Here is a 26,130-nt window from a genome sequence, read left to right on the forward strand (position 1 = left end):
GCAACTAACAAATAAAGAAAATAAAGAAGGGGGAATCATATATGTATTAAATTATTTAAATATGATATGCTTTCAAATGGCTAGTTGCAAGGTGTGGGTGCAGTATAGTAAATGAGATAAAACGTAAAAACTCCAGTATGGCCCATCATGCAAAAACAGACATGCTGGGAGATAGATTTTTCATGCATTAATGATGTTTGTTTTGGGATCAATAAATCATTTCTCTTGAATTATGAATTACTAAATGAACGTAGTGTATTTTTCTCATAAATTACATTGTAAATCAATTGTATAGAGCTGTAAAATACAGTATGCGCTCTATCCTGTAATATTCTTATAGGTCTCCAGCCTCCACAGTACTGAGCCATTTATTCTGCTGTACTATATCTATTACAGACATCCCACCCTAGCATGCGAGATGCCTTTTACAGCAATTGTAAGGTCGCAGCGAAGCAAAAATGGCAATCTTTGTATGCCCGTTGTGGCTCACTCAAATGTGTTTACATTGAATTTAGATAATTGGCTGGTTAATAATGTGAACTGAGGCGGTGACAGGGTCAGTGTCAACAAACACGACCCAGGATGGCGAATGTGGGTGTTTTGCTCATAACAAATGGACACTGACTCTGAGTAGAGGTAACAAAAGTCATGCTGCTCACAGTCTTTCTCCTATGAGGGAAAAGTGTCTATTCAGACTAATAGGACACAGTGCCTGCTCCCCAGGCAAGCACATTTGTCCACTTAGTCTCTGGCTCATTATAAAGATTTTCTCATTATTGCAGAACCTTTACTTAATGATGAAAAGTTGATTAAGAAACCATTTTAGTTTTCAGCCATGGCCAAGGGGAGTAAAGCCCAATAAGACGAAGGGTTAAACATACACATTTGAACATGGGAGCTGCCCAGTACAGATGCCTTGGATGGCTCCACTGTTATCATGGATTTGAGTCGCCTCCCGCTCATGTGAATACTCACACTATCAGTGTGAAAGAGAATGAAAAAAATATCAAACAGAAATGCAGATTTTTTATAGGATTTATTCATTTATTTATTTTTGTATGGCACTTCAGTTTTTGCTATAACTAAGGAAAATTTCCAGTAAACATAAACTACATCTTACTGGAAATCACTAAAAGCCATATTTGCATATATTGTGTATTAGCCTAACAAATAGAAGATAGATCACATTTGGCATTTTTTATTAAAAGACAGACACTGATCTCAGCTGAATATTTTTATTTATTTATTTATTTTTAACTGTGGGGCTGATGCAGTAATTTAAAAAAGATAATACTTTTTTTTGAAGATTTTGGAGGAGGAGAGGGGGGTTGAAGAGCCACAAGCTACTGTTCACTGTGGTGTGGCTGTCAGAGATTGGGTAGTTTTCTTGATTAATTTGCTCTCGGCAGCGGGGCACGTGGGACCCTGAGAAGTTTTGATGGGATGATGTTAATAGCGTGTGTATGGCAGATCTCAGATCTTTCACAGTTTGATGGTAAACATGCTTGTAGCTAGTCTATCACTCCTCACTTGATATGCCATCATGTATTTTTAATGGTGTTTGCGGGATCGGCAGATGTCAAGAGGGAAGAAGTGTGTGCTTGTGTGTCTCGAGTGTGTGTCGCTCTCCAGATGGTTGTTCACCTGGAGGCATCCCAGCCAGGTCTCCGCCCCTACAGACACATGCATGCAGGCACATGCACACACACACACACACACACACACACACACCACACTACTGTCAGGTCCTCTGATGTGCTGCCCCTGGGCCCCGTCATCACCTCTGGGAGAGCTAGAGCAGCAGGGAGTGCAGCAGAGATGGAGGGATGGAAGAGAGCAACACTGATCAAAGGGAACCTCATTTACAGGTGCAGAGTCTGATCCTCTGGCCTGGGACTAGGCTGCTTATCTTGCTCTCTCACCCCCTTCTATCCCTCCCTCTTTCCCCTCCCTCTTTCCCTTCCCTCCTCCCTCACTCATTCACTGGCTCACTCATTCATTCACTCACTCACTCACTCACTCACTCACTCACTCACTCTTTTTCTCTGAGCCAGTCACACAGCACACTCACTTGCTTTGTCACATTTTTATTTGCTAACCTAGGCTCCTTTATACCTGGCAATACTATAACATGCAGCTCTCACAGAGATTGTGTACAGATATGTGCCAGTTGGATTACATTTATGCCTAGGATTAAAATGCATCTCATGCATTCACATCGCATTCGCATTTGTCTTTGGTGTGCAGATTTCTCTTGTTGGATGGCAGATGCTAAGAAACTGGCATTTTTCTGTGCGCTTTTTATTATTCAAAACACAGGGAGAGAGATGAGAGGAGGAAGATGTAGTTCTGTTTATATGTAGCTCTTATATGTGGATTCAAGATGCATTACATTTACATTTTGTTAATGTCTCCGACTTGAGTTGATTTGACTTCTAAGATTTTAAATGCATCAAGTGCATTTACACCTGGGGTCAGATACATAAAACTGTACACACAAAAATGGTAATATGCATATGCAGATTTATAAAACCATACATACACACTCCACTGTTGTGTATACATCCCAGTCACTCATCATAAAATTGTGTGCATATGCACAAGCCTAATGCACATTCCTGCGGTTAGCCATAAATGGAGGTTGACACACCCCCAAAAAGCCTGCTTTGCATATAAATAGCTGTTGCTGCTCATTCAGTCTTTAGAAATGACAATGAAAAGAACAGCAAAGAAGAGGTGCAATTTCACCAAATGTAAGACTGAACCATTTTGTTTGGAGGCCCCTGAATCACCAACAAGAGGAAAATTACAGAATGGCAAAAAAAAAGTCCTTACTCTTGCATTTACAACATCCTGCCATCCATGCCAAAGCTGCTATTGTGTCACTACATGAAGCCATTACGCACAGCTATGCTTATATATAGTGCTCACTAATGTCTGTTAGTTGATGAGACGTGTGCTTATAAACCATCATCAGTCGTGATTTCTCAGTCGGTAAACTGCATGATGCGTGACACACAGTGCATTTACATTTTCACTCACAAATCGCAAATCATACATGCACAATGAAATTGGCTATTTTGACAACAATATATTTAAATAACAGGGATAATTTATAATGTAATGTCGTATGAATTCCATCATTACCTCATTCCTCATCGTCATTTATTTTTGGCTAATGTTAGTCCAGTTTTCACATTATTATTGTTTGGTACTTCTTCACCATCGGTAAACATGTTCACAGTTTCTCTGTGGAAAATGAAGTATCCATGTTTTTTGTGCCATGTGTAACATGAAGTCAGTCAGTTGCTCTCTCACTCAGCCCATCACTCACTTAATCACTTATTAACTCAGCCAATCACTCATTATTTACTCAGTCAGTCATCTATTTGTCAGTAAAATACACAGATACTTTACTTTCTCACCGTGTAGAGGAAGCAAGTTCCATAAACCAGTCAGTGTGGATTCTCTTTGTACAGCCACAGAAATGTGCCAGTGCTAAAAACGCCTCGTTTCATCATTTTGTCGACAGAGAGCAGTTTGCTGCAGGTGAACTTTTTCAGCATTGCCAATCAGCAGCCAATTAAGTATTAGCATTGCTAGCCATCAGCAACCTCCAATTGCCCATCGGGTGATGTGGATGCTAGGCATTCTCATGCATTTACATACACACCGACACACACACCCCTCATTCACTTCTTCACTTAAAAACAGGTGCCAGACAGAGCAAACGGGTGGAGATTCAAAGGAGAGTATTGGAGGAGAGGAGCTGTAAGGCAGGACTGATGGATAGTCATTTAAATAAAGTTAAAAGGAAACTTTCTGAGGGACTGCTTACGGGGGAAACCAAGTTGAGCAAATGTGCCACATAGAAAAATAAAAAGAAGGATGGAATGGAAGAGTAAAGTATGAGAGTAACAGAAGGAGTGAGCGGAGACAGAGAGCGAGAAAATGAGATGTTTGTGCAAGAAATCAATCCACATCAAGGAAAGGTGTAGAGAGCAGGGTGGATCTAGAGGCAGGGTGACAGAGAGGAATGGAGGGAGAGAGGTGGACTGATAGATGGAGGGAGGGCGTCAAGGATTCATAATAGGGATAATGATCTTTTCACCACTCTGCGTGACCGTTTGCCCTCTCCTGTACTGCGCTAAACCTCCAGCCTGACAGGCATTAATCCTCCCCACTAAGCTCATCAATACTGGCCTGCTGTAGAACATCCCACACAGCAGTGTGTGTGTGTGTGTGTGTGTGTGTGTGTGTGCGCGTATGTGTGTACGTGCAGCTTTTGGGCATAATTTTAAACCATGTAAACTCAAAGTTAAGTTGATGATTGACAAGCACTAGAATGACAGTTTTAGGACTCTCTCTCTCTCTCTCTCTCTCTCTCTCTCACTCACACACACACACACACATACACTCGCTCTCTCTCTCTCTCTCTCTCTCTCTCCTGTGTGTGTGTGTGTGTGTGAGAGAGAGAGAGAGAGAGTGCATATTGTCCTATCCACTATATGTATCCATCATACAGCAGCTCTGTAGCAGTGTGACTGACAGGAGTTGGGACTAAGCCCGCAGGGAGGGATTATGATGGCTAGTTTATTTACAAGGTCATCTTCACTGACTGCTTCTGGTGTCTCCACTACACATATCACTGCCAGGACTCACGGGGCCCGCGAGTGTGTGTGCATGTGTGTGTGTTTGTGTGTTTGTGTGTTTACTCTTCGACTTCTTTCTTTGTGAGACCCAAATGCCCTCACAAGAAAGGAAAGGCAGTTAATGGTGAGAATTAATGTTGCGTTCATACTGTGGTGTGCTTGACAGACGGCAAACTGGAAGTTCATTGTTTTCTGGAGGTGCCTGTAGATGGAAAGTGAAATTTTGCCAAGTTGAAATTGAATCCCAACTTTTGCCATTTTAGGTGATGGTCAGAGCAAACTAGACATTTTTAGCAAGATGGATACAGCCACAGATGACAGTCAACCTCTATCCTCTTTCAATAAACATAAATAAGCAAGAAAAGGAAGGGGATTATAGATAATAATTTCTTTAAAAAAAAATAAAATAAAACTCTGAGGTCAACTGAAATACATATATATTTGTATGAATGAATGAATGTACATAAGTAAAATGTATTTGTACAGAGCTTTTCACAGACATAGGTCACAAAGTGCTTCACAACAGCATCATACAAATACAGAGAGCATGTTAAAAAATTAACAATCACCTCAGGCACAGGTAAAAGTTAAAGTACATATGAGGAAGACAGTACATAAAAATAACACAGAAAAGACAATGCATAAAATAAACATAAATACGCAGCAAACATGAAAAATGCAAACCTAGTGCATACAGGATTACGCAAAAGCCTGTCTAAATAGAGGCGTCTTCAGCTGCCTTTTAACAGAGCTTCCAGAATCGGCAGACTGCAGGGGTGTGGGCAGGGCATTATGCAAGCTAGGAGCCACAGCCTCGCACGCTCGATCAGCCTGAGTCTTAAGGCAGGTGCGTGGGACAGACAACAGATTTGATGTGTTAGACCTAAGAGCGTGAGCTGGTAAATAAGAGTGAAGTAATGGCTGAACTTCTTGTTTTTCAGTGTTTCATCCACCACTGGGCTTGCAGAGCTGCCCAATAATCCCAACAGTGAGCAGTCCTCGAAGCACATACATTCTCATCACACTTCCCAAGTTTCAGTGATTTCACTTTTAATTCCCAGCCAACAGGTGTTGTGAACCTCGGTAGTTGTTGCCTGTATTTTCATTTGTTTCGTTGTCAACACTAGTTAGCAAAAGGGCTGTGCGATATGACGATATATAGTGTGTGATCGTAGAAAAATGTCTATCGTTCCATATTTTGCTCTATCATTTATTTTGTTGTGTTACAAATCAACTCTCTGGTAATTTATTATGGGATTTTATATTTTGTAGTTTGGACGATGCTTAGCTTTCTTCTGCACTGTACACATGAACGCAGGCAACATAAACTAACAGCATAACGTACATAATAACAGTGTAATTTAAATCCTGTGTGGAAGTGCAGTGGTAGCTACACTGTGGTCGACACGGTGTGAGAGTCACACTTCACCAATCACTAACACACTGACAACAGTGTCATTTTTTTGACTACGTTAATGGGGCTCAGATAAAAACAGTAGAAACCATGGCTGCATCCACTGAGACAAAATGTTCACTCCAAAGCAGTATTTTGATTTATTTGTCGCTGTGGATTTAGTGACACCTTGCAGTCTGCAGAATTTCGGGATGATCTGGCAACAGATCACAACAGATACTCAAACCATTAACAGTGTCAGATCAGACCTTCTGCACTGGTAGTTGCTCTTTACAAGCAATTTTCATTTAGTGCCCCCACCTGAGACACATGGCATTGCAGTAGATGTTTGTGTCGCGTTACAGTTTTTCAGCTGCACTTTTTGCGACACAGGAATGTGAAGAGCCCTCCGTGGTTGCAAAAGTGTTCCTTGTGTATAATATGCAACAGGCCTGACTGTACTTGACACGGGTGTGAGACAAACACAACACACATCACTCTGATGTGTGTTTACTAGGAGTGACTCTACAAAACAGGCCTCAGTAAGATATGAAGCTTTGGCCTGCCTACTGACACACTGAGAACACAGTTGTGACTTGAAGGTTGAACAAGTTTCAACCTTTCACGCTCCACTCAACAAGAAATGCCACCCACTAGTTACAGAGACTCTAGGGGAAGCAAGATTTGTCCAGTCTTGGCATCAAGAACCCCCCTACAGTCACATTTAGCCATTTGTAGTTTGTAGCTGACTGATATCCCACATTTGTTGTGCTTAGGGGACAGGGAATGAATGTAAGTCACCACATCCTGCATATTTTCAGAAACAGTGAGTAGCAATGAATCATGAAAATTTAAATAGGACCCCTACAGTGAAATGCTCCAACACACCGTTTATTGACAACATTTGTTGACCTGATGAAAAGCTGGAGGGCTTGAAATATTGTCAATAAGTGGTGTGTTGGAGCATTTCAGTGTGTGGGGTCTTTTTCATTATCTCCGCCGGGCAGCAGCCTAGAGGGGCTCATGCGTTTAGTCGTGTGTATCTGTCTGTGTCTCTCTGTCAGCTAATCTCACATACTACTGGGCCTATCAGTCTAATATTTTGTACATAGTTACAACTGTATTATAAAGATGATGTATAATCTCCCCACTCCTCTTAACTGGCTGAGGCTGCAAGTGATCCACAACTGCTTCAGTTTCATGCTTCTGTTTTTCTAATTTCTTTCCATGAGGAAAAAAAATAGAATTTTTTTCTTAGAAATTGACATTTTACACTGGTCACTGGTCTGTTGGAATTGTCCCTGTCCAGAGTTGCATGTTGCAAGGTAAGACTCAAACAAACATTACTTCATTGTGGTAATCTGAACAGAAACCACAGCAGTGGAAGATTAAAAAAAAAAAAGAAAAAAAAAGTTGGTGTACATACAGCATCATCCCCCCTACACCAACATACATGCCTGCATGTCACACTATTTTTGGTTGTGTTCAGCTCCATACAGCTGCCTGCCACTGTCTTTTTCACACAGCAAACAAAGCAACAAGAACTTTCTGCTTTATATGTACATTGTGTATGAAGATGTGTCTCCATATAGCCTCTCTACTCTGGTTACACCTTGATCATGTACTCTGCATATTGTTTTCCCTTCATTCCACTGCTCTCATGCATACACGTTGGGCACACAGCCTGCTTTGCTGTTCCTGTTCACCACCCACATGCCCCCAAACACGCCTGGCGCATATCTGCACACTTCTAGTTCATGTTGTTTCCAAACCAAGCACCTCTGTCAGCTGATGTGCACATTCTTTGATGTTGTTAATTGCAGATCATGCAAAAGTGTACGAGTTTAGAGGATTATTCACATATAGTACATTGTATATGTGTACTGTCAGATTGAATGTGGCACATTATAACCAAAAATTGTTGAATTATATCATTCCACTCCAATTTATTTTATCTGTGTGTATATGTGTGTATCTTTTTCATGGCACCACGGGCACCATGCAAACTATGAGTCGATGATTGACATATAGACATAACTGGTGAAGACCCTTAAGTTTAAACCTCAGTGTGCTTGTGTGCGAGCACATACTTAGACACAAATAATGACTGATAACTGTAGTCTGTCACTAGCAGGTTTTTCTCTTTTTCGTCTCTGCTAAAAGTTGTCATTTGAAAAGTTTCTCAGCCTTTGCACTCTGTCAGAAATAATGAGTCATTTACATTCCAATCATTTCTTAACATGAAACATGGACAGCAGGTGGTGGGGGTTAGGAGAGAAAAAACACTTCCTTGACTATAAGTATCTTATTTACATCAGTGCAGATGCCTGCACAATCTTTCACTTTTCAAGCGAGCAAGGGGAGGGAAGCTCGGCTGTGAGTGATACCCCCTCTGTTGAAGAAATTATTCCCTTCCATTTAGCACTGCTGATCATGTCTTATTCTGTGTGTGTATGTGTGTGTGTGTGTGTGTGTTTGTGTGTTTGTGTGAATGAGTGTGTGTGTCTATCTGTGTGTGCAGTGCATCAGCGGGGATTATTACATGCTGAGTGTACTGTTAGGCGTCACAGTGATAATGATGTATTGAAGCTGTATTATATATTGAAGTTATGACTGTGGAGTCTTACTAAGTTTAAACTCGTCACTTTAACATTTTTAGTTACAGTTAACTCCACAGAGCAGAACAGTGGACACTTCTATATGTAGGCTAATCCATGCCTCTAGAAATGACAAGAAATGACACCTCTAAGTACAGGTGTAAACAGACTGAGTGATCGGGTCTCACGATGCATTTGGAGGCGATCTTGGACGCTTATGTCCGCAGCGCATTAAAGGTATAAACAGACGGATGTCCCAGGATGCATTGAAGGACCGCCTACTAACCTGAAGTCCTCTGTTTTGTCCAGCCCAACACCCCGACATCAGCCAGACCATCACTTTTCCAGTAGAAAAATATCTTACCTGACTGCCTAGCACAGCTGCACTGTCAGCTGATGGATCAAATGCAAACTGAAGTGCAGGTTGGCTATAAGACAGCTGGTTAATGAATAAAAACTCCCCTTAATAAGACATGAGCTCCCCTAAAAACATGTAGCAAGAAATTTAAGGGCCTCTAAAATATGTATTGACAATATGCAGGGTTTTTACTTCCACATAAAATTTGGAGGCAGCAGCAGTTCTTAAATTCTCTCTAACCTTAGACGTGAGAGTTACCATAGAAATACTACAGAAATGTTATAGTCGCCGTTTGTATGTACATATTGCAATTACCACAGGAAAACCACAGGAATATTACTGGTTGATTTATCCACCTAGGTGAAGATCCCTCTCTAACCCGCTGGAATAATTAAATAATCTGAGCCTGAGTGTGATTGTGTTGAGCCTGTAACAGACGTGAAATGCTTCTTCAGTGATTGACAGCGAATTAAAATGAGGCTGGAGTAAGCAAGGATGTCCCCTTTTGTTAAATACCTGCTTCATGTTAACTGCCATTTTGTGTTTAATTTTTGCATGGAAGGAGGACTAGCAAAGTGGGAATTTCATTTCTTTCTCTCTCTCTCTCTCTCTCTCCTTCTCTCTCTCTCTCTCTCTCTCTCTCTGAAATGATACGTGTTTATTTGCATATAGAGCGGGACAGTGTGATCCAATCACAAGTGGGCAGGCAAGGCACATTTGGAGACGCATGTTAATACCAGGTGTGTACAGATGGACTGACAGTTGTCCACTTGAATTCAGATTTCTCAGGACAGGTGTAAATACCAGGTGGGAACAGCCTCTATGTTACTTGTCTTAAAGCAGCAGTACAGAACTGTAGAAATAAATGTTTGTGACCCTGATACTAGACATCACACAGTGAAGGTTATGGTGTCTGTGGCTATATTCCTGTCCTGATGCACAGTTGATCTTTAGTGACGTGTTATACATCAGCCACATCTCACAATCTAATTACCTTGTTGGACAATTCCATGACGCTCTCAAACTTGCTTTTTTGCACTGTGTATCTTGCACATAAAAATTGAAAGGCATTCCCTTGAGCAACCTGGAAGTATATTTTTCCAGCAGCACTCAATTTACTGCAACAAGGGGGAGACAAATCATACAGAAGTGGAAAGCTCCGCACTGCAGGTTTAATGTCAGCAGGTTCATTTTGCCCTTGCATGAGATGATGAGATTTGTGAAAGTTATAATCACAACAAAAATGGCGATTTGATTCCCTGCTTCTGTAATTTAATGCATTTACAGTTGTAACAGGATGTTTGGGCAAAACATAAGGTGGGGAGGGGCTATCCAGAAGTACAAATTTAAATAGCTAGGCACAAAATAGTGCACAGTTACAAATTACAGGCTCTTAAAGATGAATATGTTCCATCCACCGGGATGCAACTATGGAGTGTCAACTATGGAGCCACCTCTGTCACTTTGAAAGCTGTGAAGTTGCAGTTTTTATTTTGAAAGGGGAGGTGTTGAAAAGTCTGTGATTGAGTTATGCTGGTAAACAGGTGGTAAAGCAGTGGGCTATTGATATGACAACATGACCAAATGAATGTAGAATTAGAAAAAAGGTTAATTGTTTGCTGACATCACAAATTTCATTACTGTTGACCAGTTTGCATGTAAGGACACACATGCATTCGTTCACATGGGATACAGTGATGCACGGACATGTATACTGTAAGTGGAAATCATCAACAGCTGTCGAAGTGGAGTTTATTCTTAGCATCATGACCTATTGTCTTTGTTTTTCCTCTGTTTGCAGCAAATCAATTATTTGATGTCAGGACACACTTGCACGCAGATGTGCACACTCATTTAAATATGCACTGTTGGGTAACAAGAAAAAGCAAAAGAAAAAAATAAAGAATAAAGATTTGATTATTCTGTTTTTCCCATGTGCAGTTTTTACCCCAACCTCCCTATTATGCATTGTTCCTAACCATCACATAAACTGCAGGAAGTGGCATAAGGAATGGGCTCAGCTGGAGACAGGCAGACAAAACACACATTCACATACACCCATATACCCAGAAAGACTTAAAAATCAAGTGTTGCCTGTCTCACTCATGCAAGCATTAGTTAGTTTTAAACTAGGTGCAAGTCGAAAACCTCAGTTTATTCTTTGAAGTGTTTCCCCAGTGTGCGCCACAACAGCCCCAAACAGAAAAGGGCTCTAAAAAAAATAGGCTTCCTGTTCAATTTGAATAGAATAGAGGCCATGAAAGAGCATACATTTGCAAATAGTTTGCATCTAATTTTGAAAAACTTGAAAACCATTTAAACAATGGCGTGTCACTGCCTAATTTGCTGCCTAAGTCTGTTTTTTAAAACCAAGAAATGATCAATGCCTTTTTCAGCTGAATGCTCAGTATAAGGTAAATTTTCGATTGTAAATTTTTTTTTGCTTATTTTCATAATCTCTTTGCACCTTCCTCTGCTTCTGTCTCTCTAGCTCTCTTGAGGGCGTGTGCTGATGGAGCTGCAAACCACCTTTATAATGTCACTGCAGGAGAGCGCGACAGGTGAGACTGATGTGCATTTGTGAATATACATTTCATTTAATCAGTTTACGTTTCATCTTCTGTTTGTTCTGTAGGGGTGTGTTGTGCATGTGTATGTGTGTGCTTTGGGGGTGCTTTGTTTATATTCATTGTAGCATTGTGTTTTTTTGTGACAAGAAAATCGACAGAGCCAGTATGTGCGCGTATTGCAGGCATGTGTTGGTGTGTGTGTGTGTGTGTGTGTGTGTTTGTATATGTGTGCTTAATGGAGGACTGTTGTCAGGACAGAGATGGATCTGGGGTTGCTCTCGTTCCCTGAAGTGTCAAGGCTTTCACATTAACACCCTCAGTGTCAGTGTTAATGTGTGTATTCTTGCTGGGTGTGGGTGTGTCTTTGTGTGTATGTGTGCGTGTGTGTGTGTGTGTTTGTTCTTGTATTATACATTTATCCTGCAAACCAGTTGAAGACTCAGACCTGCAGTGTGGGGATTTTTTTAAAAATTGAAGTCATTTTTGCCAGTCCACATTTTTTTCAAGGGCTAGTTGAGTTTAGTCCTAAAACTTGGGTTCAGGGTAAACTTTAGACTTCAGGTTCTTGAGGTTCATCATTTTCTATCAAGTCTAGTTAACGTTCACATGGCTCTGTGTTAAACAAAGCAAAATTTTTTATACAAGCAACATGAAATCAAATAGGTTGTTCATCTGTTTGACATTTTACAAGTGAAACTCCACTTATAGACAACAGTTTAAGTTTAAGTGGAGCAATGTGACAAAATAGATGTCGATTTCTAGAGGAGCCCAATATGGTTAGAACTAAGATAATCAATAGGGTGGGGTTAAGGATAGGCATTTGGCAGTGAGGGTTACACTGGCTGGATGTGGAAATGAGTAGGGGAATAACAGTTCATTCACCTCATCAATGCATTGATTATAAGGTCTCCTGATTCAACCAGATCCATCTGCTAGAAGAAAAATATGGAGTGACACACTCTTGCTTTGGCCTGAATTGATATGAAATGCTTTGAAATGAATTGTTCACAATTCTTAAAAAAAAACAAAAACAAAGACACAACATATTGACTGAACAGCATGCTTTGAATTTCAGCCTCTATTTTCCAATATATTTTTTTTTTTCATGGAATAAATATTAAAGTAATTCTACAGTTTGTCTGTCTGCAGTCTGTTTTTTCACATTTCAAAAAAAAGGATAGTCTTACTGTCTTATAGTCTCTTTGCACATGTTTATTAATGATGCAAAATTTTGGCTACATTTATTGAATCAAATCAATGACTCCAATTGTGCTTCACAAACTTAACTTGGATTGAATTATTCAAAGAAAGAAAAATTGTTTTTAAATTGAATCGCCCACTAGTGAATCATAAATTGGATTTAATCAACATTCACACCCCTAGAAAAGAGTGTTGAAGGTCCTCACAAGTATAGTAAAATAAATGTGTATTTGTGTAAAATGTTTTTATTGGTGGCTACATGTTTTTTTTTTCTTAAAGTTTTTCCTTACAGTTGCAATTTCAGAATAGTAGTCGCCATGTATCTCTGTCTCAGTGTGCATGTCAGCATGTGTTTGAGCATGTTAGGCCCGCTGGCAGAGGCATCGCTCATACTGTACCTCTGTCTGCTTGTATGACAGAGCAGATTCATCTCCTGGGCCTCCAGTCGGAGCGCCGTCACCAGCCTCCACTGAGGAGCTGCCAGCCAGGCCTCCCTCTCAGCCCGATCGCACCAGCCCCAAACAGCATTATCTGTCCCAACAGCGCCAGAACTAATGGATTACACGGAGACAGAGTGGGATAGAAAAGTGGGAAAAACAGGGAAGGTGAGCGAGAGGAAGGGGAGGAGGGACAGAGAGAGAGACCAAGTGAGAGAGGGAGGAAGTGTTTATGGGCAGGCGGGGAAATGTAAATCAATCACAACCAAGTTAAGATGTACTTAACCCAACATTACCATAACTAATGGACTACAAGGAGGGAGAGAGGGGGAGGAAAGGAGAGGGATATGCAAGCAATCAATCAAAGCCAAGTTGTACAAGATCCGAACAGTAACGTCCACATGGAAAACAGCAGCATCATTACTCCACTTAATAAATACTGCAAATTATAGGGTAAACTCTATATAATGCTGCAGCGAGGCTTTACTGCTGTTGTGGGAAGTTATCAGTAGGGGAAGCCAACTGACACACACACACGCATACGCACACACATACTCACACACACTATATGCACGATACTGTACATATAGAAAATGTTTTTACAAAGGGCAGGTGTTTGGTGGAAAATGCTCCCTATATTTCATATTTTTATTTAGTTTAACCAAAATAAAGACAGTGATTATGTAAATGAATCTGAGCAGTGGAACTGGGTAATCTAGGATCTGGGATCTACCCGATAACTGCAGACAGGAAGTGTGAACCGTTGGCATGGAATTTACATTCTAACTTAGCAATTTGATGGAGTCTGAAAAAATTATGTATAATGTAATTATATACAGAGAGAGATGAATGAAGGAGGGGCAGAGAGGCCAAATTAATGATGAACAATATTTATTTTGAGAGAAGGACTTCATAGTAGAGCTGTATCTGTCTTTCTGTTTGGGTTTCTGTATGTCTCTGTTGCTATTTCTGCTCGTGTATGTGAATGTACATGTTGAGCGTTTCACTTTTCCCCTGAATTGATTTTGACTCAAACCATCACAAACCCGCCCTCACATAAACACACACACCCGCCTCAACCTCCAGACTATCGCAGTTAAAAACTAAAATATCAAAACAGTTCACAATATCAAAATGGTGGTGTTTTGCTTGTCGGTGTCATGCAGAGTATTGCCTGCTGAGAGGTCCCGCATCTAAACTGTAGCTTTCACATCAACAGTTTCATGAAAGGATCAGTCCCACAAAACTCCTGCAAGTAATGCTGACAAATTGTGCTGCCTCACCGCAGGGTACACATCTGCTTTTGAGATTCTTTTTTTAAAAAGGGGAAACCAGCAGAGGTGCTGTGCGCTGTCATCACTTTGACCGTGTTCACTGTATTTTCACTGGTGGAGATGTTGGTTATGTTATTATGGTGTTTCATTTGCTTATAGGATGCCTGGAAGTCTGTGATTGGTCTGGTGATGTGCAGGACAGAGCAAAATGATATCAAAAAGGATTTCTCATCTTTAATCTTTTTCTTAGTTTTCTTGGAAATATACTTGGTGCCAAACTTTTCTTAAGAAGCTGAATCTTTAAAGTATGTCGTACATGAACACCACTAAATATTTAAACAGTACTCAGCGCTTACTGTCAACTTCTATTGATGAGATAGATTGCAATGTAATACTCTGATTTTGAAGCACAACGATTACAGACGGCTCCTTGCTGTCCTACTCAGTCTGCTGTTAGCCAGTCTAGTCTTGATGGAGCTGTGCTAAATAGTGTTGTGGCTTTGCCGACCTCACCTGGTATAACCAACTGCCCTTGTGACTTCATTTTCTTTCGACTCTTCTTTCGACCATCTCGCTACGCTTCAAATGAAACATTACTGGAATCGCATTGCTGCTGCCCCTTATCCAAACAGTTTAAATCCCACCAAAGATACTGGATAGATAAAGGAAGATGATTGATTCTCATTGGCGCCAGTGGTACACAAATAGAATACACTTCGTGTCTCTTAAGTGGGCCCAGTCGGCTTTTTTCTGCTTTGCAACATCTTAGTGGTACGGGAGCACCAAACACAGAGTGGTGAACTGAAACAGAAGAAGTCTCAAATAAACTCACTTTTCTCCTGATTTTTTGCACCGAGAAATATCAGTCTAGCTTCAAAATGTTGGGAAATGTTGTTGCTTGTCAAAAAACAGTTCCAGTGTTTCCCTCAGTAAATATGGGACATGAGGATCAGTCCTAATTTGTACTGAGGTGTGTCTTCCTCAATTGGAATCAATAGATTCAGGACCTGACACTTGTCCTCTAAGGTGGGGATGTGCAGTGTTGAACCACGTGACACAAACACAGGAAACGACTAGAAGCTGTCCCACGTCACCCAGACTGTTACATGAGGTGAACAACAGGAACCAAATTAAAATAAAAATAATTTATCTGCATGGCTAAAATATGATCAGCAACTGAGTGAATGTTATATTCAGCATATTTGTTTTTTATTAAAAAACATTTTTGGATGCGACCCCTTCATAGTCGCCAGCATTTTTATTCATAACAGAAATGTAATTACATTTTTCTCACTAACTGTCATGGATTACAATAACCTTTATTTTGTAATTGAATTACAACTGTTATTGTACAGGTAGGCCATGTGTGCCTCCGCTGCTAGCTAATGAGGACAGTGAACTTTCCGGTCAGCCTCCAGAGTCTCCTGCTCTGTCACAGGAAGAGAGAGGCTCGATGGCCTCCTGCAGCTAATAAAAAGGTGTCAAGTAATTTCCTGTCAAAGCAGCCCTAATTGCAGTCATCAGGGAGGAAGAGAGCGAAAGCGGGGCGTCAGTTCATGTGTGTCTGTCATAATGAGTTGAATGACAATGATTCCACTTCACTTTGCAGGGAGTTAGACGTGAGATGTATATGTTCACATACTCACATAAAGTGCGAATAATCATCAATGTGAAAAACATGAGTTTGCAAATTAATATGCATGTGAAAATTTAAAGCATGCCATACAGGAAAAAATCTTTCTTTCCCCTCTCTTCTCATTATTCTTGTTCCGATTCTCCTAGTGATTGTCTTCCCCTGCAGCAATAAAAACAGTGTTTTCATCTTTGACTTACATACATACTGTAGAGCTCAGCCCCTGGAGAGCAGGAGCGAGGGTGGACATGAAGAGAGGCAGAGCAACAGAGTGAGAGCGCGGATGTGGTTTTTCAGCTTGTTTCAGGATTTTCTTTTAATGCACAACAACTCCCAATGTCCCATCTCTAATAGGAAATTGCCTTTTTATTAATGTTTTCCCTGCTACTCTGTGTTCCTAATCACATCCTTTGAGAAGATGGAAACTGAAGAGAGTGGGGAGGAGGGAGGGTGAAGGTGGAAGGAGGTACTCATACATATGGAGAGTTTAATGTTGATTTTGACTGGATGTTTTTTTGTTTTTTTTTTTGGTCCATGATTGTGTGATTGTGATGATTGTTTGTGTTTTGATTTGTGTAAGATGTTGCTGTTCAGATGTTGCTCTCTCTCTCGCTCACTCTTGCTCGCTCTCACTTTCGCGCTCTCTCTTATTTTCTGTAAGTCCCCCAGGCTTCTGTTATTTTCACGATCCCTGTTCTGTTCATATCTCCAACTTATAATCGTTTTTTTTCCATGCATGCTAGTAAGAAAAGTATCTACTCTGCATGTGCCATGAGACTGTAGTATTTTTATTAGGTCCTTGTTGAACTTAGCGTTAGTGTTAATAAACTTTGTAGGCCGGCTGGTGACCAGTTTGTTGAAGCTGCTTAGGTTATCAATGCAGTTGAAAGGTTGCTTTTTGCTGTTTCACATTTCTCCACAATCTAGATTTACAAAGTCATTTCAAGTTCTGTGGTTTCCCGACAAGATGAATCATATCATTTTACACCCTGTGCTTTGTTTGATTTAGGTTTTGCATATTGTTTGTTGAACTTCTCCATTGTAAGTGGGTTTAATCTTGTGTTTAGTATGTAGTATTACCATAATTAGCCTGTAGTACTGAGTTGCTATTGGTGATTTTTTTTTGTCAGTACAGGAGTCACTCGACTAGACGCCAACTGCTGCCAAGCTAGCATTCACCTATTAACTTCGCCATTAATTCAACCCCTTTTTCCTCCAAGCCAGCCCTAAGTGTAATGTAGAATTAATAAGTTAATAATGTGTGTGTGTGTTAGGGGTGTGTGGAAATACATCTATGTCTATGCCTAGAGGCACCTAGCTGATTAACTTTGGGATTAGACATTGTCGGGCCTTACCCATGAACAAACATACTTGTACAAACATGCCTCCAATTACAAATACACTTTCTTTTTTCCAACAAAAGCAGAAAAAATAGGTGCATAAGCATGCTAGAGACACACTGTGCACATCAGCATGCAAGCATGCACATGCTCGTGCACCTCGAGGTCTTGCTAATTAGAGCATTTTTGGCAACAGGGTAATAAGATTTCTGATAGCCCTGAGTGGTCGTTTTTCATGCCTACCTCTGCATTACTGCTTAATTATGAACCTTAACACGTATGCACAACCATGCCACCAAAATTAAGTATAGCCCTGTGGTCTGAGTTTTTGTGAGAGTGAGTAAGTGTGATTTTGTGTCCGTGAAAGTGCGTGTGCGCAAACACGTTCACAATCGTACAAGCAAGAGCTCTTTGCTTTGGCTTAGGTATGTCTATGGGTTAATAATGATGTCATCCACTATAATGAACCCTCCCCTTCACTACCTCTCCTCCTCTGATTGGAAGAAGCAGGTGATGAGAGAACTAATCACAGCCATTGTCTCCTTAAGTGCTGAAAAGCCAAGGGAGTGGGTGACTGAAAGTGCCTGTCTTGCTCTGATTGGGAGACGATGTGACCGAGCCAGAGCCTAAACAAAGGGGACAACATTTTTATGTAATTAAGTGGTCATATTGAAGGATGCAATCCCGTTTAGGTGGAAGGAAATCAAGAGAGGGAGATAGACAGATAAAGAAAGCGTGTATACAGGGAAAAGAATGCCTTGTTTTATCTTAATGAAGTGGCTGGATGGAAGGAAGCTGGCTTAATTAGGTAGAAGAAAAGTATTCAGGGGAAATGAGAAAAGGCTGGAGGAGGGTATAGAGGAGAGGATGCAAGGGTAGGAGAGGGTTATGAGTTTGAGGAGGAGGGGTGTGAAGAGACGAACGAAGGCAGAGAGAGAGAGGCAGAAGGCTGATAAGACAGACAAACACACACAGACACACAAACACAGGCAAAGGTCACACAGCCTTCGCCGCCACACGGTACTCGGACAAACTGGCGGTAAAATGCTCTATTTCCCATCCAAATTAAAGTGTCAGTTAATATTAATGTGGAAGTGAAGACTGTCAGACACGCTGCACACAGGCACACAAGCATGCATACAAGTGCACATACACACACACAAACAGAGAATTTAAAATCTCTCCTGGTCAATTACTAACAGCCGATGGAGTCATGCGCACAGGTCACAAAGGGACGTGTGTGTGTGTGAGTGTTTTTGTGTGTGTGTGTGTGTATAAAGCTCTTATCAGTCCCAGTGTCACGTCTTGTCCCATCTGTCACATGAAGGTTATTTTTACCCTCATTCTGAATGGGGACACAATCCTGCCCTCTTGCATTATAAGAGAGACAGATGTGTGGGGGCATGCATGCTTGTGTGTGTGTGTGTGTGTGTGTGTGTGTGTGTGTGTGTTTAAAGGACTTTGAATATGTGTGGATACATTAGCACACATTTCTACATTTGAATGCCTCTGTGTGTGTGCTCACAAGCACATGAAAGGCTGGTGAAGTTTTGTTTAAGGTTGTGTGTGTGTGTGTGTGTGTGTGTGTGTGTGTGTGTGTGTGTGTGCGCGTGTGTGTGATGTGTAGTAGCAGATAGCATACAATTGCCGTTCTGTTTGTCTTGCTGTGTCGTGTTGGGCTAAATGGGAATACTGAGGAGGGAGGGATGGAGGGAATAATCCTTCTGTATCTCTTTCTTCAACCGACCGGAACATCGCTCTCGCCTCTTGCTGAGAAGCACACATTTGTACACACACACACACACACACACACACACACACACACCACCCAACCAACCATGAAATCGTAATGTTGGACCTGTTAATGCCTCTAGATAGCGGCGGCCGCGTCCCCGCATCCTCTTGTTGCTCACACATAGACACGCGTGTACACACCCGCACATACACACATATCAATGGAGTAAACAGAGAGCTATCTGTCTTGTTCTGACAGCAATGTTCTATCCAGTAATGGCTGCAAGATTTTGGCCGTGTTTTGGCTGAAAACTGACAAGTATCTGCAGTTTTCCTTGTTAATCCGCACACCCTGGGAATGGAGGTTGCCTGAAAACACTACAATATTGGGATGAATGAAATACATTGGGAAATTTATATTCAAAACACAAAGCTTGCATGCACGTATATTCCCAAACCCCCTGCACAGTTTAATTTGCAGTTGTAATCCTCCTAATTGCATGTATTAACAGGGTATTTCCACCAATTTTACACAGTTAACAGGTAATATTTTATATTACTTCATTTTGTGATTATTATGCCTGTTTTGCAAAAGGCAGTTCTGGGTTAAGTGAGGCATTACTGAATGGGTGAGAGCTGCTAAAAAGTAGGACTGGGTGAAGAAATTGGTTCACTAATATACACGGCCTGATTTTGACAGGTCCCTTGTGATCTCGGTTGAGCATGCCATATTGTTATCAAGCCAAAAAGCCCTTACAGTCAGCCAGAGCCTGCTGCATCCTGTGTGTTGTCTTGCAACAGTCATTCATTTCCCGAAAAGAACGTCCTCTGGAAAAACCAAGACAAACTGGACTTTTTTCACTTTTTTATCTGTGCACTAATGTTATCTGTAATTTCATTTCATAGTTTAAATAATGAAAATGGTAGCTAGCTAGCCTCAGCTTGCTTTCAATTGTATATACTTTAATATGAACACTCTGCAAAGTGTAGAAAAATATCACACCAAGTCATAACATATTGTGACCTGTAGTGCAAAAAATCGATACTCACCTCTATTGGAGTATTAGCTAGTAGGTCAGTGAATTAGCCAATATCTGATGACGATCATGGTCTGTTTCTACACTGTGTGTGTGTGTGTGTGCGTGTCTGTCTGTGTGTGTGTGTGTGTGAGAGGGAGAGAGATAGAAACATTGATTGCAATGATTGTGTGTTCGACTGTCGTGTGCATTTGCTACAAGTGTTATTAGGTAAGGGTGAAATCACAATATTGTTTTTTAGTGTTTGTGTGAATATTGGCATGGCTCTGGCAATGCTATTAGGTAAGCGTGAAATCACAGTATCGTACTTTAGTGTTTGTGTGTATATTGGCATATATGTAGCAAATTATGAGAGCAGAAATATTAATTTATGTAGGTCTGTGTACACATAATCAAGTTTGTCTGCTTGTATGCATTTGAAACCCTACATCTCTCCATCCATAAGTGTGTGTGTGTGTGTGTGTGTGTGTGTGTGTGTGTGTGTGTGTGTGTGTGTGTGTGTGTGTGTGTGTGTGTGTGTGTGTGTGTGTGTGTGCGCATGCATGTGAGACAGGGCCAGACTCAATGCCACAGAGACTCACCCTGTCAGTCTCCGTGTCTCTTCGTCTTCCCCTGGCGGCGTCACTCGTCTCCCTCGCCACACAGATCAAAGAGCTGACACATGCCCCAATGTCCTCTCTCCCCCTCTCCCTTCCATCTCTTGCTCACACTCTTTCTCTCTGTCTCTCTTGCTATATCTTTCCTTCTCTCTCTGTCACTTTCTGTATCCTTACATCCAGTTTTCTTCCAGACTATATCAGTGGGGATTTTGATTCCATTACCACCGAGGTCAAAGCTTTCTATGCAGACAAGGTGAGTGGGAACATACTCAAACTCACACACACGCAGACTGACAAGTGTGCACAAAGACACACAAACACACACACACACACACACACACACACACACACACACACACACACACACACACACACACACACACACACACACATGCATAAACAGTCTAAAAAGCAATAGGTCTATAAACCAAATTTATGTAAGAAAATGGAAAAATAAAGTTGTGGTGTCTCTCTGATAATACGTGGTATCTTTTTGGGTCATGTCATTTCCCAAGGAACAAATTTCAGTGCCTAGTGAGGTTTAGGACGACAGGGCCCAGGAATTTACTCCATAGCCACCTGAAAATACAGTAACCTTTAAGCACAAAAAACACTGATTGTTATGATGAACCTTACAACAGCAGATACACCAGCTGTGGAGCCCATTGATTCTATTGTGGACCTCAGTGATCTATCTATAAGAAGAAAATGCATAGTTGGGCATAGTTTAGTTACAAAGTATGAAATGAATAACAATTGTTTATGTACTGGGCTCAGTACACACAAATGACCTCTTCCTCTTGTGAGTTATTCCTGGCATATTCTGAATTGATGAATGAGCTAATGAAAGGTGAGTAGCGTCAGAGTAATGCATGTATGGGTCATTTGAAGTGTATTACAGCGAGTGCTTTTGTTGTTCCCTCCAATTGTAGTTAGTTTCGCCAGCTTGTGTCAAGTGCTTGCATGGAAGACAAATAGCTTTCAACAAGATGAAAGTTATTTTCAATATATTTCTCTTGCTTGGGTAATTATCCACAGGCTAGAATTTTTTTTTTTTTTTTTTTTTTTTTTGAAAAGTAAATAGACACTTCAAAGTTTGCAGCGTGTCAGAGAGTAGGTTGTTTACGTGAGAGAAGAAAGACGATGGTGGGCACTGCCTTGATGGGTTGTGTTTGTGCCTTTTTTCTATTGCTGGCAGTCATCTTTAATGCCAGTGAAACATACTGAAAGCAATACTGAGCTAAATTAGTCACATTTATTTCACTACGGGTATCTCAAAATGATAGGATGAAAACTAGACTGTTAATTTTGTCAATATGTATAGCAGATATATCACCATTGGATCCAAATAACTTGCACACCCCTACTACAGTCTCTCAATGCACATCTGGACCGTCCATCACTTTAATGGTGGTGCAAAGTGCTGTTTCAGAAATCTTGAGGAACTATTTATTGTGCTAATAAAACACATTTAAAAATCATCAGATTTTGTTTGATTAAAGGCAAGTATGTACCTCCCCAAAAGAGTCCAATAAAAAATGGGGATATATTTAGGCCAAGTCTTACTGTAAAAAGCTTCCTCCCTTGTCTTAGAACACGTAAGTCAGCCATCATAAGTTGAAGATGTAGACAGCAAAGTCATTATTTCTGACCATGAGCAGGTTTACCTAAACAAGAATGCAGACAACTAGAACCATGTTTTGAATGGGATACTATCCTCCTAAGATAAGGCTGCATGATATTGGAAAAAAAAACTCTTTTTTGTGATATATATATTACAATATGAAAAAAATACATGAAATCTCACCAGATACATGTTATTCATGTACATATATACAATTATCAATCATAAATTTCATTGTTGCATACTTAAAAAGTCTATTCTCACCTATAACACAGTGTCATTGTAAAACCTCCTCTCACTTAGGAGCATATTTCAGCCTGTTGCATGAGCTATCTTCATTGTCCATCGACTGGAGCTAACGTAGCTATGCACTCTGATGCTAGACACTAGCTGCCTTTGATACACTTCATTGGTCTTCACCATAGACTATTAGCATTTATCCACCTAGCCGTTATACCGAAAGGCTTTGGCAACCTTGGCTGCTTTACCATGTGTGCAGCTTTGTACACCAAGTGGGCCTGGGAGACATATTATTAGAATACCTTAATACCTCAACCTTCCCAGCATTACATCTACTGAAGATGGACTCTTAAGCATGCCAGTTTCCCCCTGCTCCCAGCACAGATATGGAGGATGTATGCAAACATGCTGCATCCAGGCTGAATATTCCCTGGCCTGCAGTGTTAACGGAGACGACCAGATAACATTGTGAAGGGAAGAATTTACTCCAGGGTAAAAGGATGGCAAAAAAGCTACTTCCAGTATTCCCTGAGCTGCTGGAGGAGATTTCTGTCTCATGGAAGGTCTAATACAATGGGCTTCCTCCCTGGACTTCAAGGGCAGGAAGAAGCTTGGCATAGTCCACATGCCCCCTGTGGAGTTGTTAGTTGCAGCCCACCTCTATCTGAGCCTCACAACAACATCTTTCAGGAACTGCACACTTCCGTTGAAAGCAGATTAATTCCAGTCCACTGTGGCTTAGAGGGCCTGCAAAGTGGCGGCGTTGGCTGTCATTACACAGAATTTTTTTCTCCCTGCAGCATATCAAGTGGAGTTGAGTGACGACATGGCTACCAAGCTTGAGTCCTGTTGTGTGGGAAAAAATCATTGTGATTACAGACATTTGCCTCCTCGTGCAGTGCTGTGCGGTCCAAGCCACAGGCAAATCCATGGGAATGATGGTGTGGCAGCAAAGAGGCAGATGGCTCAACCTGGCAAACCTATCTGATAAGGAGGAGGATATTCTAGACATGCCGATTGTTCCAGAGGTCGTTTTTGGCAGCGCTCTGGCCTCCATACAGCCGAGATGTGAGGCTAAGAAGAAGGAGAATGAAGCTCTCTAGCTCTGTCTTACCCTGAAAACTCACCCCCCACACCTTCACTGACCCCACATCAGACGTTCACCTAGGCTGTCTCATGGCTTCCTCAGTTTAAAATCCCCAAGTGACCAAAACACTGGCCTGTCCTGTTGGTCCACCTAGGCAGGAGGCAAGGATAGGCTGGTCCAAAAAAGTCTCAACTCCAAAAGCAGACTCACTGGGAAAACCAGGCCAGACTGCCAGCCAGCAGGCTAAGGAAAGGAAGAGAACCGTCTGACAGCCCTCCCTCTTCCCACCCCTGAAGGAACTGGACTTTCCTCATTTGCCAACCCCACCCGTTGAGTTTCAGAGTGTGCTGCAGGGGGTTCCCTAGCGCCTCGATTCCCCATCCCTGCATGTGGTACCAGAGCAGCACTAGCACTTTCCAGCCAAGGGGGGAAGAGACTTTGTTGCAGAGACAGCAGGCTCTGTCTCTTCTCTAAGCTGCACCAGCACATACTCACATTCTTTTGAAAACAAATCATGTTCCACTGTCAAACCCAGACCTAAGATCAAGAACGCAGTTAAAAACAATGAACAAAAAAAAAAAAAAAATCAACAAATCAGCTCCGTCAGAGCACTAACACCTTGCGCGTGTACAATTGTTCACAACCTTGCTCTGCCGCTAGTGGGCTCCTAAATACAATTATTAGGGGCGCACAGGGCAGACGGCACATACACAGAGGTTGCCACTTCTCTCGCTAATGAGAGAGAGATGGGCAGCTCTCACAAATTCAGCCTGGTTCCTGAGAATGATATAACAAGGATACAGACTTCACTTTGCTTTCACTTCTCCTCCTGTCTTGGGCACAGTGTATTCCCAGGCTCAGAGAGAGTCGGCTCATATTGTACGAGAGGAGATTTTCTTGCTGTTAGAAAAGAGAGCAATATGTATAGATCCTCCTGAACAGAGTCAGAGTAGGTATTACTCCAGGTATTTTCTGGTCCCCAAATGGGGTTGGGATTCACCCTAATCTGGATCTACTGGCCCTGAACAAATACCTCAGAAAGTACAAAATCAGGATGCTCACTCATGCATCCCAGCTACGTTTGGTGCGCCACGGCGATTGGTTCATGTCTCTCGACCTGAAAGACACGTATTTCCACATTCCAATTTTTACCCCACACAGGAAATATCTAAGGTTTACTTTTCGGTGTGTACCGAGTGCTTCGTCTTTTGTCTTTCCCTGAGCCCAACAGTGTTTGTGCGATGTACAGAGGCCTCAGTAACTCAGTTAAGATAGCAGGGCATTTGTTTGGCTGCACACCTAGACGACTCAGTCCTTCTGGCAGGTTTGAAGCAGAAGGCTGTCACACAAACAAATATTCTCATGAAACATCTGATCAACCTGGATTTTATAATATACACAGAAAAGAGTGTGTTATCTCAAGTATAATGAGTATAATCTTCCTGGGATTATCTCTGGACTCTGTGTCATTCACAGCAAGATATTAAATCATTTCTCTTTAAAAAAAAAAAAAAAATCCAACATTCTCCAGTTGCCCAAACAACTGCCTTATTACAATGCTGTGTGTTTGCCAAATGCGTCAGACGCGTTCAGGGAAAATGTTTCGGAGTTGAAGTACACATTTTATTTCCAAAGAGATGTAGAAGAAGATAGGGCAAAGTAAAAGTGAACGTTGCCAAAAATATAAATGCTCAAGTAAAGTACAAAAATGTGTTTTTACTTTGTTATTCTACAACTTTGGGTAACACCCTTGATGTGGTGCCTACTGTCACTTTGAAAGACATTACTATTACACAAGGAGGTGATGTGTGTAACAGTCTGCATTTTTGCAAAGGGAAGGCATACTTCCATATGTCTACGGAAGATGTATTTAAATGTCAGCTGTAAATGTAATCCAGGTAAATCATAGGGAACACACCCCAGATATGGGAGTCCTATAATGACATCCTAGATCATAGTCTTGGCTCTCTGTGTCTCTAGCTGTGAGAGACATTTGTTTAACTGTCCAAGGTCATAAAAATAACATTCAAATTATGCCGTATAGTGGACTTTATTTATAACAAACAAAAAGAAAAGTCAAACCAGAAACACCCGAGGAGAGGTGAAGCATGGTTCAATGAATAATGGATACAGGGTAAGGTGTCTCACACACACACACACACACACACACACATGCACACACATGCACATACACACACCTTGGGAGAAGGGAAATGGTGTTCCCGTGTGATTATCGTTCGCTGTCATTCAGTGTGTTATTGTGATCAGAGCCCAGGGAAACACAGTGTTTACTATTTGAAATGCAGATATATCCATGCACACACACACACACACACACACACACACACACACACA

General features: G+C 41.3%; 1 protein-coding gene across 3 annotated transcripts in view; it reads left to right on the forward strand.

Annotated features, from left to right (window-relative positions):
- Nucleotides 1–26,130, forward strand: part of tpk1 (thiamin pyrophosphokinase 1) — a 75,465-nt gene that overhangs the window by 14,330 nt on the left and 35,005 nt on the right. For all 3 annotated transcript variants that reach the window (XM_030079350.1, XM_030079349.1, XM_030079351.1), the window contains exons 4-5: nt 11,492–11,561; nt 21,005–21,077. In XM_030079350.1, the coding sequence (XP_029935210.1) occupies nt 11,492–11,561; nt 21,005–21,077 (143 nt within the window). The remainder of the gene's footprint in view (nt 1–11,491; nt 11,562–21,004; nt 21,078–26,130) is intronic.

This window comes from Myripristis murdjan, chromosome 20 (assembly GCF_902150065.1).
Source record: "Myripristis murdjan chromosome 20, fMyrMur1.1, whole genome shotgun sequence".
Classification (NCBI taxonomy): Eukaryota; Metazoa; Chordata; class Actinopteri; order Holocentriformes; family Holocentridae; genus Myripristis; species Myripristis murdjan.